The 16,958-nt window shown below is 35.5% G+C and overlaps 11 protein-coding genes across 12 annotated transcripts; 7 read left to right on the forward strand and 4 right to left on the reverse strand.

Annotated features, from left to right (window-relative positions):
* Window positions 1-125: 125 nt before the first annotated feature.
* On the forward strand, window positions 126-486 carry OCT59_029052 (uncharacterized protein; the record flags this gene model as incomplete). The annotated part of the gene is made up of 2 exons (XM_066141171.1): window positions 126-353; window positions 448-486. 2 exons carry the CDS (start codon window positions 126-128, stop codon window positions 484-486), a joined length of 267 nt encoding a protein of 88 aa, XP_065994443.1.
* Window positions 487-1,528: 1,042 nt separating this feature from the next.
* On the forward strand, window positions 1,529-2,332 carry OCT59_029053 (uncharacterized protein; the record flags this gene model as incomplete). 2 transcript variants are annotated; one of them, XM_066141180.1, is made up of 2 exons in its annotated part: window positions 1,529-2,194; window positions 2,254-2,268. In XM_066141180.1, 2 exons carry the CDS (start codon window positions 1,529-1,531, stop codon window positions 2,266-2,268), a joined length of 681 nt encoding a protein of 226 aa, XP_065994445.1. The 2 variants fall into 2 exon arrangements, with proteins under 2 accessions (XP_065994445.1, XP_065994444.1); XM_066141179.1 differs by having other exon boundaries at window positions 1,529-2,332.
* Window positions 2,333-4,745: 2,413 nt separating this feature from the next.
* Window positions 4,746-5,960, forward strand: OCT59_029054 (uncharacterized protein; the record flags this gene model as incomplete). Its single annotated transcript, XM_025312155.2, has 1 exon — window positions 4,746-5,960. One exon carries the CDS (start codon window positions 4,746-4,748, stop codon window positions 5,958-5,960), a length of 1,215 nt encoding a protein of 404 aa, XP_025164763.2.
* Window positions 5,961-7,271: 1,311 nt separating this feature from the next.
* Window positions 7,272-9,099, forward strand: OCT59_029055 (uncharacterized protein; the record flags this gene model as incomplete). Its single annotated transcript, XM_066141198.1, has 4 exons — window positions 7,272-7,361; window positions 7,620-8,286; window positions 8,347-9,028; window positions 9,093-9,099. 4 exons carry the CDS (start codon window positions 7,272-7,274, stop codon window positions 9,097-9,099), a joined length of 1,446 nt encoding a protein of 481 aa, XP_065994446.1.
* A 55-nt stretch (window positions 9,100-9,154) lies between these two features.
* On the forward strand, window positions 9,155-9,620 carry OCT59_029056 (uncharacterized protein; the record flags this gene model as incomplete). The annotated part of the gene is made up of 2 exons (XM_066141206.1): window positions 9,155-9,506; window positions 9,607-9,620. The coding sequence occupies 2 exons, from the start codon at window positions 9,155-9,157 to the stop codon at window positions 9,618-9,620; spliced, it is 366 nt and encodes a 121-aa protein (XP_065994447.1).
* Window positions 9,621-9,793: 173 nt separating this feature from the next.
* On the reverse strand, window positions 9,794-10,264 carry OCT59_029057 (uncharacterized protein; the record flags this gene model as incomplete). Its single annotated transcript, XM_025328881.1, has 1 exon — window positions 9,794-10,264. The coding sequence occupies one exon, from the start codon at window positions 10,262-10,264 to the stop codon at window positions 9,794-9,796; it is 471 nt and encodes a 156-aa protein (XP_025164761.1).
* A 266-nt stretch (window positions 10,265-10,530) lies between these two features.
* Window positions 10,531-11,328, forward strand: OCT59_029058 (uncharacterized protein; the record flags this gene model as incomplete). The annotated part of the gene is made up of 1 exon (XM_066141218.1): window positions 10,531-11,328. One exon carries the CDS (start codon window positions 10,531-10,533, stop codon window positions 11,326-11,328), a length of 798 nt encoding a protein of 265 aa, XP_065994448.1.
* Window positions 11,329-13,333: 2,005 nt separating this feature from the next.
* OCT59_029059 (uncharacterized protein) lies at window positions 13,334-13,681 on the reverse strand (the record flags this gene model as incomplete). Its single annotated transcript, XM_066141232.1, has 1 exon — window positions 13,334-13,681. The coding sequence occupies one exon, from the start codon at window positions 13,679-13,681 to the stop codon at window positions 13,334-13,336; it is 348 nt and encodes a 115-aa protein (XP_065994449.1).
* Window positions 13,682-13,773: 92 nt separating this feature from the next.
* Window positions 13,774-14,289, reverse strand: OCT59_029060 (uncharacterized protein; the record flags this gene model as incomplete). The annotated part of the gene is made up of 1 exon (XM_066141238.1): window positions 13,774-14,289. One exon carries the CDS (start codon window positions 14,287-14,289, stop codon window positions 13,774-13,776), a length of 516 nt encoding a protein of 171 aa, XP_065994450.1.
* A 251-nt stretch (window positions 14,290-14,540) lies between these two features.
* On the reverse strand, window positions 14,541-15,008 carry OCT59_029061 (uncharacterized protein; the record flags this gene model as incomplete). The annotated part of the gene is made up of 1 exon (XM_025328879.2): window positions 14,541-15,008. The coding sequence occupies one exon, from the start codon at window positions 15,006-15,008 to the stop codon at window positions 14,541-14,543; it is 468 nt and encodes a 155-aa protein (XP_025164759.2).
* A 459-nt stretch (window positions 15,009-15,467) lies between these two features.
* On the forward strand, window positions 15,468-15,728 carry OCT59_029062 (uncharacterized protein; the record flags this gene model as incomplete). The annotated part of the gene is made up of 1 exon (XM_066141243.1): window positions 15,468-15,728. One exon carries the CDS (start codon window positions 15,468-15,470, stop codon window positions 15,726-15,728), a length of 261 nt encoding a protein of 86 aa, XP_065994451.1.
* Window positions 15,729-16,958: the final 1,230 nt, after the last annotated feature.

The raw sequence follows: 16,958 nt of genomic DNA on the forward strand, positions 1-16,958 counted from the left end.
TTACACATGGCTCTAATTCTTTAGGTAATTCATCATTCACGCCACAAATTGCTCCAGCCGAGGCAGAGAATCTTGTCGACTATGATGAGGTATATTATGATGATGATACGTATTTTGATGATCCCATGCCTTCGTCAATGGAGAAAGGAATTAATGAAGTTCAGACAGACGATGATAGTAATTGTAGCCACGACAATGATTCCGAAGAAGAGGTGCCAGATGAATCGGATGATGACGGATATAATAGATATGATGGATACGATGAATGGGGTAATTGTGACAGAGGCTATTATTATCGTGACAGAAGACGTGAAAGGAAAACCTCTCCAATGATGAGTCCTATTATTTCACCGGTAACTGCCTAGGAGAATTATTGGGCGAATTAATTACTCGCATTGACTGAATTATCGTATATTTCTTTTTTTCCGAATCACGTGGGTGGCTTAGATATCATGTAAACGTCATCCCTATATTCCTCCGCAGTAAGACGTCACCGGCATCCGCAGTCGTAAAGGCGCTAAGACAGAGGATCTATTAATAACCCCGGCTATAAGAGCAATATTTTTGCGTTACTATACTTATGAACTTTCCCCAATGTTCTGGTATGTTCTATCTCACTCATTACGCAGTTCTGAATTACTAATAAAAAAACACATCCCTGATTTACATTTTGCGGATCGTAAGACAGGGCGTCGTTAAAAAGAAATTCAAAATGGAAATAGAGTCGATTAGAATCTATGATTTACAGATCCTCGGATAAACGGTAAATTTTTATTATCCTACTGACGTTAGTGCATTCAAATTACGTGTATATGCTAATCACATATTAATCCGTTTTTGAATAGGAATTAGTGGTAACATGTGCGGTTCGTCATCTACAGATCTCGAACAAATATTCCGATTTTTTTTGATTACAATTGAAATAGGGATAGGTTAATAATACATAACGAACTTCCTATTTGGGAGGGGCTGTGAACTCAAACAAAAATACACCACATGCGATCTTCTGTTTTGCAAGAGATCTTAGAAGTAAACGGAAAATTTTGAGACACGGTATTGCTCCATTAGTGTTACATTAAGTTGACATAGAACCGTAATTCGTCGGATTTACTTTTAAGCCGTATTGTTAAATGCGCCTCAAATTCAGGGAGGAACATTTGTTATTATTAGACAGGATCCAGGCCGTTATAATTGCTTTAGCTGAAAAAATATAATTATGAAAAATATAGTTATGACAAATACACGTAATTTTTATTAAATCGGGTTAAATTCTCTTTTCACGCGTAGTAAGCATACAGTATAAAATAAACCTTTCTCCCAGCGCATTTACGCAAGATAACTATTGCTATTAAAAAAATCAAGCGATATTATCTAAAAAACTTGATCCACCAATAAAATCTCAATAAAATTACTACGCCTAATCATGTCCAGTTTGTCATTGCTCAACTCTTCGGAAGCCATGTCATTTTTGGCCTTAACCGTCATTTTTTTGTTCATTAGTCCAGCGATATTCGTAGGAATCGTCACCATGTATGGAAATCTAAAACAAAAGATCTCTAATGAACTTTCCGCACATGTCATCAAAATTCTCATCGATCTTGGTATACTAAATAATATACCGGGAAAGAGGTCACTTCATGACCAGATCTCTACTGAACTTAATGATAAATTTGACACATGTATTTCCGATATTAATTCTATTTTCACTGAGAAGCTCGACAGAATCAATAATGATCTTAATAATAAACTTACCGCGGAAAACAAGGCACGTGATGATGACTTCACTAAGGAGACACAGAAAATCTTTTCAATGATCAGTACTGTTACTGAAAGGCTTGATAGGATCGAAGAAGCCTGTCATAATGATTTTGGAAACATTTCGTCCGAATTTACATCAATCAAAGCTTCTATTGAAATTCTTCAAAATGATTTGGCCCAACGTTATGCGGTTGTCCAAAGAGCCAATTTCGATCAACAAAGCGTGTTCAATGAATCTGAAACTAATGAATCTGAATTGGGAAGTTCGCTAAACTCTGCCTCAGCTTCAACTAGTTCAAGCTCTTCATCTGAAGGTTCCAATTTATCTGGAATTTTTGATATTACTGGAGATATTAGAATCCGCTTTAAACAACACTTTGATCGACTTATGAAGGCGAGGAATTATACTTCTGATGAGATGTTTATCTCGGTAGCGGTAGATATTCGTGGTCTTGGAGGGAATATTAAAATCTCAACAGTGAAAAATTTTTATAGTGGTGTTGGTCGTAGTACAGTTAGTACTGTTAATCAGATAAACGCATGGGTAGCTAGTTTTAATAATAATGCGGAGTAGCGGGGAAGGAACTGCCAATATATGGGTTAGGGCCTGGCAGGCATTTATGCTTTATTTCTCCCTTGAAACAACCTGCTACTCTATTGTTTTTTTATTTTCATTTTTTACTTAGCCGGCCGGCCCTTTCTCATGTATTACTTTGCAATAAAGAATGTTTTGAATGATTTTTAAAATCTTGCAGTTAGTTATATTGGTAGAAACAAATTAGTTATAGATACTTTTCGTAAATGTAAGAGAGCAAAGAAATAACTTGATGCTGGGACTCGCACTAAATGGCCTATGATCCGCGTACTCCCTCCCTCTTTGATAGCATCATACATTTCGCTTACTACCTCCACTTTTTATAAAGGAATCGAAAAATAAATCATTGTTTATGTAGTTCTTTCATATGTAAATATGTATATCTTTGAACTCCGAAATATAACATCAGTAAAATCAAATGATGCATAAAAAAAGTATACAAAATCAATTAATCAAATGATGTCATCCTCATAAGATATATAATAATTAGTATTCAAAAAAAATGTTTCTTAAACTTCTTTCTTAAAATTTTAATCAATGTCTTCTTCTTTCATTGATAAAGAAAGTTTTACCGATATCATATCTATCCTTCTCGTGATTTTTATCGCGTTCGTGGTCTGTGTGATTATTAAGATATCTGAATTTACTATTTGGATTATTACTTATCTAAGGCTTTCTTTTTGTCGCTTTTAGTTCTTTCCTATTACTTTCGTTCTTCTTTTGATCGCTATTACGTCATACATTGGATATAATATTAGTAAGGGGATTACTTATATCTTCAACAGAAGTAAGTCATTGGCTTGTTCACTTGTGTAACGTAAAGTCGTTAAAAACGGATTTCTCGTATTAAAAAATTTCATACTCTATTCCAATAACCATGGCGAACATGTCTAAAGTTTACTGCGAGAAAATAGATCTCAAAAATCTAGACCTTAAGAAGGTTTATACCTTCGAAGAGTTCGAGTACATAAACGACCAACTTAAGACTCGCACTATACAACTTAACGGAAAACCAGTTAACCTCTTCGAATACAAAAACGGAAAGTTAATCCCAATGCCTCAGACTCCATACGCAAGAGAAAAGGTTGTTGCCGAGATTGTAGGACAGTTGCGCAACTGGAACATCGAAACCCATCAAAATGGAGGCGTTACCTCTTCGCAAGGTGGCTTTGATTTTAATGTCGGGGGACAGAGAACAATTCGAGCACCCGACGTTTCTTTCACTCCAAAACAAACAGACCGCGGTTTGAACGCACTACAAAATTGGACCTTCCAAGGTCAACCCTTCACCCCAATATTTGTTGTTGAGGTTGATTTTATTGAAAGTGAAGCACAATTCCAAGTATTTGACGATAGATTCAGAAATGAAATTTTTGCACAGGGAACATCTGTGGAGTTAGGATTTCTAGTTAGCATCGGCCAAGATAATAACGGCCAACTGGCGGGAACTATCCATTCGTGGAGATGGTACGAAAATAGTAATGCTGTACGTCATTATGAACATGGATGGCGAAATATGGATACCAGGGTCGGCGGTCGAGAAATTCTTCCAGGCTTCGAATTGAATGTTAGGATGATTGAAGAATCTATTTCGCAAGTATGTTGTGATGATTTACCATTGATTATTTTATTTTAATCTTATCACTTATTTATTTCATGAAATGATTACAGCAAGATTCAGGTTCATCATCGTCGGATGATGATAATACTAGCTTTTCTTGTCCTAAATGTACGAAAACCTTTACTAATAATCACAGATTTATGAAGCATTTTCAAATGGAACATGCACTTAAACGACGTACATGACGTACACAACAGATCTTAATGTTGCTAATTTTTTATGTGCAGTAATTTGATTATGTAATATTCATCTTGTAGAAATTTCGCATCATCTAACAACAATGCCATTTCTATTTTTCCATGTAATAAAAATAATAATGCATTATATTATTGCCCACTGATTTTTATTTTTCCGTAATGTGACTTATAATGCATATATACTGTATATTCGAATTTTTCCTTCTTTGCAATATACTGTATTAAATGCAGATCAATCAGTTAAGATCATATATATAGTACACACAAATTCAACTACTGCGCCCAGCGGTCAGATTTTTCATTTTGGTGTATTAAAGTATAAATAATAAAAAAAGGTTTGACCAGTGCCAGGGGAGCTAGGGTGATACCTGTGATACGATATACGTCATGCCATAAATCGCAATACCGCATGTAAATATAGCCACTATATAAATCCCCGATATGCTTGTAATCGAATAAAAATGAATATGATATTTTATTATAATATACTTGCTATAAATTGCTATAAGTCTTTAAAACCGCTATAAATTATCAAATTCACTATAAATTGCTACAAAGTCCCTATATCCGTAAAATGGTTAAAACTAACTATTCTGGTTTAAATCCTGTAGTAGTGCAGGCGTTAAACAATCTGCAATATAGATATAATGGTGAAACACCAGAAATGTGGTGTTCTCGTGTTTGTTATCCATTTAAGAAACTTCTTGAATATAACCCAAAATACTTTTCGAAGAATGGGTTTATCCAGATGATTGAAAGATCATATATAGATGGGGAATTTAAAACTGGGAGACGCTCATTTCATATTTATTGCACTGTATGTGACTCCTTAGTAATTATCCGTGAAAATACCATTGAATGTGCAAATATTCACCTAAATGAGTGTATTGCTAAAACAGTCAAAAGGCGGATTGAATATTCTAAACCTGTACAGAAAAATGTGAAAAAAAGAGGAGTGCCAAGCCGAAATAGTGTATTATCGCTTAGTTCTGACGAGATAGATGAGATTTATCGAACATATTGTTTTACATTAAGTAATTACTGGACTAAATATAGTTATCATTATTTACCTGAAGATAGGAAAAGGGTTGTAAATCATTTAATCGAAAGTGCAAAAGTTGTCCAACGGGCTTGGAGGACTTTCAAGTTGAGACCTGAAACATGGGCGAAACAAGTTTGGAATATGGTAAGAAATGATGGTTCTCCTGACAAGAAGAAGTTTCTAGGTATAACTCCTTGCAAAATAAGAGTTCCTGATGATCGATATATAGACTATATATGGGATCCCAGTTATCTTCTGGCAGGAATTAATTATGGAGATAGAATTCAAGCTAAAGATATGCCTGCATATTATCAGAATCTTCCTATATTATATGATCATTATTCTTCACAAAGCTGGGTAGAAAAGAAGAGAGAACAGTTATGGGAACGATTAAATAATGTAGCATACATAGTTGCTTTTATAGAATTACATCGGCAAGGCTATAGAATTGTTGAATATTCAGGATGGAACTATATGTTAAAGTGGCTATCAAATCCTGAATATTATCGTATTGATAAATACCTCAACAATGGCAATGAAAACTTTGTTAGAAGTTCAGAATATGTACAATATAAGTGTAAATTGGCAGGCAAACATTATCAATATAATTTACTAGATATTGGCTATTATAAAACTGGAAATATTAGTATTAATGGAGAGACTACTACTATAAATTTCTCAGATTTACATAATAATTGTGAGTATGTGCGCCGAATTTTCCGGAGCATAGATTCTTTATTAAAATAGTGTAATATATTTCATGTATAATTATTAGCCAAGCCCTTATGGCGCTTTGCAATATCTTTCAACCAAATATTAGTATTATGTATCTCTTGACTATGTTGAGGTCAAACATAGCTTATACTTTATTTTTTTGCACTATATAATCTGCATGCATGATCGCCTAGTATATATAATTGTGAAATGTACTACCTGCCAAATTTTTCAGATTAGTCCTTAACCCAGATCCTGGTTAAGATCATGCGCTTTCTGAAGATTGATATAAATTGATCCAAGGGGTTCTCCCATTCTCTTTTATAATCACAAAAAAAGAATGTCATTTCGCAGATCTCACCCAAGGCAGAGAAGAACATGTGAAGAATATAAAGCTGAGCTGGAAGAAGAGAACTATCATCTTCATAGTGAATTGCAGATAGAAGTTGATACTAATCGCCAGAATGAGAGACGAATTAATCAACTGGAACGGGATTATACCCGATGTGAGCAAGAAATTCAAGATCTCAATAAGGAGATAGAGCGTCTTGAAAATGCTTCGAAAGAAGAGATAGTAGAGTTAAAATCTGAAATCTCCAGCCTAAAAAAGCAACTATATCAAGCTAAGAAGGATATTTGTAATAATGAAAAACATATTTCTAGTATAGAAAATCAGTTAGTAGATTCTGAGGAACAGGTAGAGAAATTGCGATGTCGGATCAGAACCATCTCATCACGAAAAAATTCGCCAGAACGAGGAATTCTCCAGACTTGTATAATCCTAATATTAACTTAGAAATGGCTACCATCACAAAGCTAGCAAATGCTATAGATGGTTATCTGAATAATATAACAATAGGTAGAGAAATCTTAGCTGATCAAATAAAAAGGGCGACAAGGCAGATTCGCCGAAAAGAGAATAATTTGCATCAGGATTTAGTCCGTGAGCAACGAAGGCGATATGATGCAGAGGCTGAGCGTGATAATGAAATTATACGAAGGCAAAATGCTGAAGGAGTGGAACAAATGGTTATTGCTGACCTTTATCAGTTGCGGACCAATGCTCGAAATCAAGTAAATAGAATGTTAGACAATATAACAGGAAAGCGAACCTGTATTGGTATATTACTACAGGAAAAATTTGCCTTACAATTGCTGTATCAGCGAAATACCCATCACTTACAGCAAAGTAGAGGGGATATAGGTCTGTTAGAATTTAATCGTGACAGGCTCTATGAGCGATATGAGAAATGGAAAAATAAGACTCAAGCAGAGCGCCAGAATAATTTAAATTTGCAGGGACAAATTTTAGCGTTACAGAATAATCCACCAAATCAAATAAACATGGCAGGAATCCCACAACCATTTTTTGACTGGGATGATAGTATTCCAGATTTTCTAGCGAAACTAAGATTACATCTGCAAAACCAAGGGGTAGATCCAGCAGATAATGCAGGAGGTCCACCCTAAGGTTGCTTGTCTAAACCTCTTCAAAATCCTACGATTAGTTTCGTCAAAATTTTACTATAGATTTATTATAGTTTCGGCAGAGTTTCGGCAGTTTTGGCATTTATAATAAGTTTCAGCAGTTTCGCCTTTCTCCAAAGTTTCGCCAGTTTTTTAATATAACTTTAATATAGTTTCGGCAGAATTTCGCTTTTCGGCGAAACGCCATCTTGCCTAAATCCCTAGGTTTCGGCAAGCAACCTTAGTCCACCCACAGGAAGAGAAGTAGCTATAGGATATTTAAGAGGCTGTATGAGAGGAAGAGCCTTAGAATGGTTTGGCGAAGAGATTACTACAAAGCAGAATTGGGAATTAGCAAACTTACTTGATAATACAGGGCAGGCTAACTTAGTAGCAGTAAATGGGCGAAATGCAGGTCAAATAGGAAATCAAGCATTGAATGAAGCTTTTGGCCAACCAGGAACTGCAATAGTCAAGTTGAGAGCTGTAGAAGGTCCCTGGGATGAAGATTGGCGTATAGCAGGTGGCCATCCTACTAATGATCCTGTAAATGCACCAAATGCTAATAATGGTACTACGGTGGTTGTAGCTGGTATTCGTTTTGGTCAAGCCATATGGTGGCTAAAAACACATTTTCCTACAGTGGAGGAGGAGCTTCGGGATTTGATGTATGGAACAATTAGAAAGGGGAATATGACTATAGATGAATTGTATAGAAAATTATTACGAATAGGAAGACGAGCCAACTATAGACCTGAAGAATTACGTAGAAAGTTCTTAGATGCGCTTCCACTCCCATGGCTTGAAAAAGCTGAGGATATTGGTGAACATTTGCCATTGGATGAATTAGCTAAAAAGCTTTATGAGATAGAGTTACGCCGAATAGCAGAACGTAAAAGAGATAGATTACGCCGAATAGCAAGACATAAAAGAGATGATTACTGACCTCTAGTATCTAATCGAGCATCTCAAGAAATATATGAACCCTCACTCGTTTCAGCCTCGCAACAGCAAGGAATTTCTTTAGAAGATATGCAAAAAGCAATTCAAAATGCATTGGCACAACAAAAAACTGAAAACCAGGCATTAGTAAAGAAAGTTACAGAATTACAATCACAAATGACTCAGCAAACACAAGTACCTGCTTCACAAACTGTTGAACCGGTTAGACAGCCGAAAGGTCCACCATCTTCATTACAGACTGAAGAAGGTCTTAAGAATTATTATGTATCAGAATACTTAAAAGAAATAGGTGTACTTAATAAGGCTGAACTAGATGCAGATTATCCTGTAAAACCTTTTCAAAGACCTCGTCAACAGCGAAACAATAACTCTGCTAGAATTGATAGAATGGAGGAAGGGCTTGAGGAAACTCGGAATAATGTAAATCAGTTAGCTGATCTATTTCAGAAACAAGCTTACATACGAAAATGTGGAATTTGTGGGGAAACGGGCCATAGCAAAGGAAGTTGTCCAAAAAGACCGATAGCTCAATCTAATTTCACTCGGTCATATTTTACACCTCTTAAACCAATAGTTCCTCCTGATTCAGATGGTGAGAAAAATGATGGGGATGGCTATGATGAAGAAAATAATATGTGGACTGGGTATGATCCACCGGTAAAAAAAAACAGGTAAATGAGCTGAGAGGCGCTTCGCATAAGTTGGCCAGTGATACTAATGCAATCTTACCTCTAGAATCTAGCCAACCTGAAACATATGATCAGCTATTGTCTAAGCTCTCACCACCAATACGAAAAATGTGCTTATCTCGAAAGGCTCAGGAGGAGGAATCGAAAGAATCAGATGAGTGGTTATCATCTTTACAATATCTGAATGCTATTATAAATGACTTAACTATTTCTGAATCTTTTTTAGATAGCGCCAGTAAGTTTGGTGGTATAAATGACCCAGCAATCAAGGCGCTTGGATGGAAGGCTGATAAACCATCTAATTTTGCTATAAAGGGCAATTCCAAGCATATCACCGATTCATTAGGATGGTACACAGACGTGCCAGTTACTTTGAAGGATAAAGAAAATAAGACGGTTACAGTTATTGGAAATTTTGTTCGTATTGATAATGGTGAAACAGAACCAATGCTATTTTTTGGTATGTCAAACATTCGAAAGGTTCAAGGTGTCCTTGAGCCAAATAAAAACCAGTTTCGCATAAAGTTACATGGAAAGGTATATATTATCCCAACCTTTAGCAAGGCTCCAGTAGTCAAAGATCCGCCAAAAAAAGATCAGGACCAAACATCTACCAACTCCTCTAGCCCAAATAGTGAAGAGGACTTAAAAAAAAGTGCGTAAAGCTTGAAGAACGTCTTGCAAAAGCTGAAGAGTGGCTTGGTAAGGCAATAAGTGCTATAAAAATACTTGCTGAAAAGAAGTAAATTATTTAATATTATTCATTTGTTTTAATACCTCTTCAAGTTCAGATCCCATTTTAGATATATTATCAGTATTATCAGTGGTATTAGCATTGCACTGTGAAAGCACCTCTGTCTCTGTCTCAGTAGATGCTACACTTATTTTACCTGTTTTCTTTTTTCGGCTATTTTTCTTCAGTGGTAAGGCAGGTGGAGAGGAAATAGCAGGAGGTAGGTCGTAGTTTACTACAGGTAAACACCCACCTGCATATGTAGTATTAGAAATATCAGCTATTGGTTGATTCCAGGCAATTCTATTAGCTTCTTCGCCTCTCCAAATCTGATATATGCGCTTCATTGATGTCTTATATTTATCCATCAATTCATCTAAAACTTTCTTTCTCGGCCTTTCATTTTCACGTTGCATAATAAAATCGTAATCAGCTGTTGAAAATAAAGGCGCATTACAATTTATACGCTGTCTAACCATAATCATGATGATGTATTTTTTCAGATAAAATATTTCAAAAAATATTAAATAGGATGACTAGAAAAAATGTATTCTTTGTGATAAATAAGATAAGCGTAGTTTTTATGATATTTTGAAAATAATTTAATAGAATAAATAGGATAAATATATTAATTCGAAAAGATTTATTGGGATAATTAGGATAAATGTATCATTTTGGAAATAGAAGAAGAGCATATTATTTCGAAAAAATGTTTTTATTTTTTTTGTCTATATTTGTGGGATAAAAAACTATGCCTCGAATCTACACTTTAAACGATGTAGGTAATAGTAATAGCAGTAAACTTGGAAGCCCTCCATCCAATCGATATCCACCGAGTCGATTAGAACTTGAAGAACAGCTAAAAAAAGATCGCGAAAAGTTTATAAGATCTGCTAAACAGCTTATAGCTAAATATCATGCCTTAGATAAAAAAAATAAGTGTATGCAAAGCGCCTTGGACGCCTCTCATGAAGAAAATGAGAGTATACAAAATGATCTAGACCGCTCCTATGAAGAAAATGAGCATATGCAAAAATCTATGAATCAAATGATCCCTCTAGCTAATCAACTAAATGGTTTGAATAATAAGCTTGTTTCCCAAATTACTTGCGAACAAAAGTCTCATGCCGATCTTAATGCCAAGCAGTTAAAAGAAATAGAATCGCTAAAGTCTATGGTCAAATCACTGGAAAGTATAATATCTTCAATGCAAAAAGATTCATCTTTGAAGGATTCTGATATCATCTCTCTTGGAACTAAAATAAATGAACTGGAGGCTGAGTTGGAACAAGCTACGCAGAAAGTTTTATTAAAGGATTCTGATACTAACCAGTTGTGTAGCAATCCCTCTCTTGAGATTAAAGCAAAGGAATTAGAAAATGAACTGGAGAAAGTTACGCAAAATTCATCATTTAAGGATGGGTTAATTTTCTGCCTCAGGTCTAGGGTAAGTGATCTAGAGCACCAAGCCGAAAGAGATGAATTAGAACAGATCCCTTTAAAATCACATCTGTCATCTAATGATTCAAAAACAGGTGGCGATGAATAAAAAGAGGTATCCAGTTTCTTTTCCGATGACGCTCAGGGTAAGACCCTCTCTTTTTCTTCACACTGCTCAGAACTTGAACCTGATGAAAGAAAAGTAAAAAATGAGGTGGAGTCCCCAATAGATCACACTGAACAAAAATCAAAAGAGAAACTCGATAGTAACCATCCCACAATATCACCCATTACTACGTCAAGGTCTGGCAAAGCTTTGATTAGTAATGAGAAATTTGGTTCTTTCTTTTTTCAGCTTGCGATCTTTCTTATAATACTATTACTAATCATATACTTCCTGTGGTCTATCTTCTCCCATCTATATTCTTTTATTCCATCCCTTAATGAAAAGAAAATTTTTCCGAAATATATAATACCCTTTGATAGAAAACAAAAATACGAAATTCCAATCCACTATACAGAAGCGTTCAAAGACAGAAATACCTCCTATGAAACTCCGTCTTTTGAATATGGATGAAGTTACAGAGCATGAATCATCCCGAAATGTAGGTCATCCAGCAATGACATGGACATTCGCTATGGTTGTTACTGGGAAAAGTGGTACAGGTAAAACTAATTTACTTGCGAACCTTGTTCTTGGTGATAAGGATGAATATATGCAAAAGGGGAAGAAAGGCGGGTCTAGATATATCCGCTGTGATGACCTGATTATATGCGGTTATCATCCAGACGAACCAAAATGGGCATATGTTAGATATATATATAATATGATTTCGAAAGACCCAAGAGCACCTTACTATGAGAATATTAGTTTCAGCTATATACCACCCGAAAAAATTCCTAGTACAAGAGCATTCTCACTTAAGAGAAGTACATTAATTATTTTTGAGGATGTATGCTTAGCTCCAGAGCATATACAAAATCGAATTGGCCAATTTTTTGGGAATGGGCGTCATCGAAATATTTCATGTGTATATGTAACGCAAAAATATCATAAACTCGATACATTCACCCGTGAAAACACAACACATCTAGTAGTATTTAACTCCGGTAGCTCACATGAAGATATTTCTAAGATCATTAGGCGCTATACTGATGATGTAAAAAATGCATCTATGGTTATTAATAGTTACCTTCGAAAAGGTGAGTTTGTCGTATTTGATCTCACTAGGCCAGAAGATGATCCCTTTGCAATCCGCCTAAGGTTTGACACTCCACTAAATCTGCAGAAGGAGATAGAAGCTAGGCAAAAGCGTAAGGAAAAAAGCTCCTTAGCTAATAAATAGAATTTGACTTTATAGATGCTAGCTTTTTTTCGTAATTATAAAAATTGGAATGGGAGAGCGTCAAGCTGAAAGACCGGTTATTTATATCGATCCCCAAAAAGCGCGAGAGTTAGACCAAATCATAGCAAAACAAACACCTACAATTAATATCGATCCCCAAAAAGCTCATAATTTAGACCGGCATCTTGCTTTGCAAAAACTATATTATCGTTCTGAAGGTCGTATCAAAATGTTAAGGGATTGTGGGATGCTTGTAAAAAAAGCCGGCTACAGCTTTCCATTTATTGATGTAAAAAAATGGCTTGAGAACCAAGCAATGTATCAAATTTTTCGTCCTTCACCAAAGCATATACCTTATGCCAGTTACTCTAAAATTACGAAGCCAAATACTGTGCACCAATGTGATTTAATCGAAATACCATATGATGAAGATGTGGATACAAATTTACTAGATGATGGCCCAATATATTACTATGTACTATTGGTTATAGACTGCGTGACTAGATATAAAGATTTCATTTTTTTAACATCAAAGAGCAGTGAGGAAGTTGCGGAAGCATTTAAGAGTATATATGATAATCCCGATAAGCCTCTCAACTGGCCTCGAAAATTGCAATGTGATAAGGGTACTGAGTTTATGGGATACGTAACTTTATTAATGGATGAACATGGCATTGAGATCCGAAGAATTATAGCACGTTTCAGGCATACAAGCTTGGCTATGGTCGACCGTTATGCTGGATTATTCGAATTAAGAGTTTTTAAAAATCAGTATTCAATAGAGTTTCTCCTACCTACTGGTAAGCGCTGTAGAGAATGTGAACGATTTGCAAGGAGAATTGTTGATAATATGAATGATACTCCAACCCGGCTAATTGGAATGAGTCCTAATGATGCCACAAAGCTTGAGCGGATATATTCCAAACCATCTGTAAAATATAATCGCCCAATAGGTATTGATGAACCACAACTACCAAAGAGTACTACTGTCTGATTCTTGCTTGCTCCTGGAGAATGGGAAAATGATCCTTTCGAAAGACGCAGAATAACAGATCCGATATGGTCTCCTAGCCTACATAAGATCCAGAGAATTGTTGTTGGAAAGAATCCTCCCATGCCTGTTTTATATTACTTAGATGAATCGGGACCTCAACGCCCTTTTGTGAGAGAACAATTGATGCATATTAAGGAAGAGCCCATGTTACCTCCTAGGTGGGTATTGGGAGATAACCAAATGCATACAAGGCGCCCCTTATAAAAGTTTCTAAATCTACTACACAGTAAGGGATTGTAATAAGGATTACTCCTTCCCGATGACATAACGCTCTCTTTTCCCAATCATGCCAGATTTGTGCGTCTAGATTCATCTGACCTTGTGGGTGAAAAAAAGGGACAATTTGGTAATGTTGATTGCCACTATATTCAAAGGCCAAGCCTAACTCTTCATTGTATCCATCTAGATGTAATCCCTCCAAGAATTTAGGCTTTCGGGGTGGAAATTTTTTATGTAATAAATCCTCAAATATATACCGGCATGTTCTTTCTGGTATATTAGGACAAATATTGCACCATCTATAATTCTGTTTCATATTTTTATATGGCGCCTCCCATTGATGGCCTTTTTTACATGCCCATAAATATGTATTAGGACTAACTTTAGCTAAGCATCTTCCTTCACGCTTTTGGGCATATGCCAAAGCTTTAGTGTTAATATCATCTTGCATTTTATAGGTACAATAGAATATCACGTACAGAAATTTGCGGTAGTGATCATTAGCTCTGGACTAGTTTGGTCAGAAGAATCGATCTGGATATATGCAAATCCAGGTGCAAGTTCGAAAGTAAAATTAAACTTGGCTACTACTATTGCATAAGTAAAAATAAATATCGCCAGTATTCTTAGCAGGAAGTGGCAATTTCGGCTAAGAGTACTTGACAATACAGCTCAACAATCTTGTCTATATATTCGCTCTTTTTATGTATTATTGATATTATCAAGTAGATCGATATCTTTTAACAATTTTTTCGTTTGTTTATAAAGATTTTGCCATTGTACATGAAATTTGTTTCGTAAGACAGAAGACTTAATAAGACAGGGAAGAATACTTGTAAGATTATTTATATGGGATTTGATTACTGCATGAACATTTGCAATTTCTTCTCCTGCTGTAATCCAATCATAACGCGAAGTATAGAGAACTGTATAAATACGGGTTATTTCTTGTTCACTACAGTCTAGCCGATATTTGATAAAATCAAGATCTTCACGAAATTCCCTTTCTTTTTGCTTTAAAATAACTCGAAATGCTTCAGAATTCCATTGATGATTCACAATAAGACAGGAATATAGTATATCCTTAATCTTGAGATTACTAAAAATTAATTCAAGCAGTTCAGAACAAATAAATGGGCTAGGCCCAGCATTTTTTTGCGCAAGAAGCATGGTGTATATGCAAGAAAGCAGTATAAAATAACAGAGAAACTAGCAAAGTTCAAAATAAAAATTCTATATAATTTTGAGCGAATATGCTTGCTAACGCGGGCAAAATACTGGGTCAGTAGTAGTACCCCAAAGTAATCAATATAATAATGCCTAAAAGTAATCGATGTAGTAGTACTCCAAAGTATCCCAGAGTAGAAACTATACAGGAACAAGAGCTAGAAGGCGAAAACAAGCAAGTTTATGGTAACCCACTCAAGCAGAATTATATATAGGAAAGAAAAGAGAAATTTCACTTGAGTGGCCTACCACCGATAGGCAGGAAAGAGACTGGAAAGGCAGAAAGGTTCAGGAGAATACACGAAAAAAGATATGAAAGCGATATAGCCTGAACCAATTCGACACTTCGCATGAGCCTCGCACAGCAATCAGAAAGGGCATATAAAGGGCGGGATTGCAAGAATGGGCACAAATTCGGCACTTCGTGCCTCATCCTCGGCAATCAAAAGGATTATGGAAGGCAGGATTGCACATCTAGGTCACCAATTCGGCACTTCGTGCCTCATTCCTGGCAATCAAAAAGTGAGGAAATGGATTGTGAAATGTCTTCGGCAAATAGATGGATTGCAAATTCAGCACTTTGTGCCTCATCCGGCAATCAAATGGGCATCTCCAAATCTCCGACCAACTGATACACCAGATCGAATCCTGAATATCCCTTGAAAGTTGCAAGAAGGTTGCGAGAAAGTGACGGGGAAGTGCCTGGAACTGGCGAGGAACTGGATCACATGATTAACGCAGTAGGTGCAGTAGAATTTCGTTAATTTCAGCCAGCACTATTCCATATTTTTTTTGCATAAATTTCAGGATGCAATATCTCGGCATCCAGGCATCCGATTCATGCGATCTTAGCATCATTGGAAAGCTCTCAACGCCCTCATCAGAACGAGCTTAAAACCGCACAAATCCAATCACAGGAAGCCAAGATATTCCGCCCTAAAGATTAGGTCAAAAATATAGCATAATGCCGGCCAAAATCTGATTAGCAAATTTACTGTGCCACCCGATCACAACATGATTTTTAGCAATCAAGGCCGGCCAAGCATTTTGGCCACAAAAAGGCTACAGAGCAATGAAAACAAGCAAATAGTTACAAGGCAGTAAAAAGATAGCAGAACAATAAAATCAAGCAAATATCTATAAAGCAACCAAACAGTCACAGACCAGTGAAAACAGATGGATAGCAATAAAGCATTAGAAAGGGCATAGACATGTAAAAATAAGTAAGTAGGGATCAATATCTATAAGTAGGCATCACTATAGTGTAAGTAGATAGATTAAGTAGACATCACTATATATATAGTGATGTCTACTTAATCTATCTACTTATGTGTATATTCTGAAAGAAAACATAAGGAAAAAGAAATAGTTTATGGAAGTTCTGTGATTAAGGATAATGGTATAGAGAAACCTGTATATATCAAAAAAACTTTGTGTATCTATAATTATTTATTTAAGAATAAATGTATTTGTAACAGCCTATTACATATCTTATTTGTAAGGGCAGTCACATTTATTACGTAATATCCATTTACTATAAGCCCATACTCTCCCATCCCCATGTAATATGAAAAATCTTACGTTACACTTATATGTTATATGACCTTTAAATATCCTTCCACCCCCTAAAATATTACGTAATAAATGTCACTGCCCTAACATCCTTTTTTTATTTTTTTTTAATAATAAATTTAGTATATAGTTTACAAATAAAATTTTTATATGCAAAATTTATTTTGAAAAACTTTTACTTAATGTACTTAAGACAGTTTCATAGACAAAATTTCAAGTTATAAGCAGTTTCTTGAAATTTTTTAAAAAATTCTTTTGTCTTGGTCACACAACTGATCTTTTGTTTTTGTTTACATTACGCCTGATCTTAAATTTTAATTG

Source organism: Rhizophagus irregularis, chromosome 9 (assembly GCF_026210795.1).
Source record: "Rhizophagus irregularis chromosome 9, complete sequence".
Lineage (NCBI taxonomy): Eukaryota > Fungi > Glomeromycota > Glomeromycetes > Glomerales > Glomeraceae > Rhizophagus > Rhizophagus irregularis.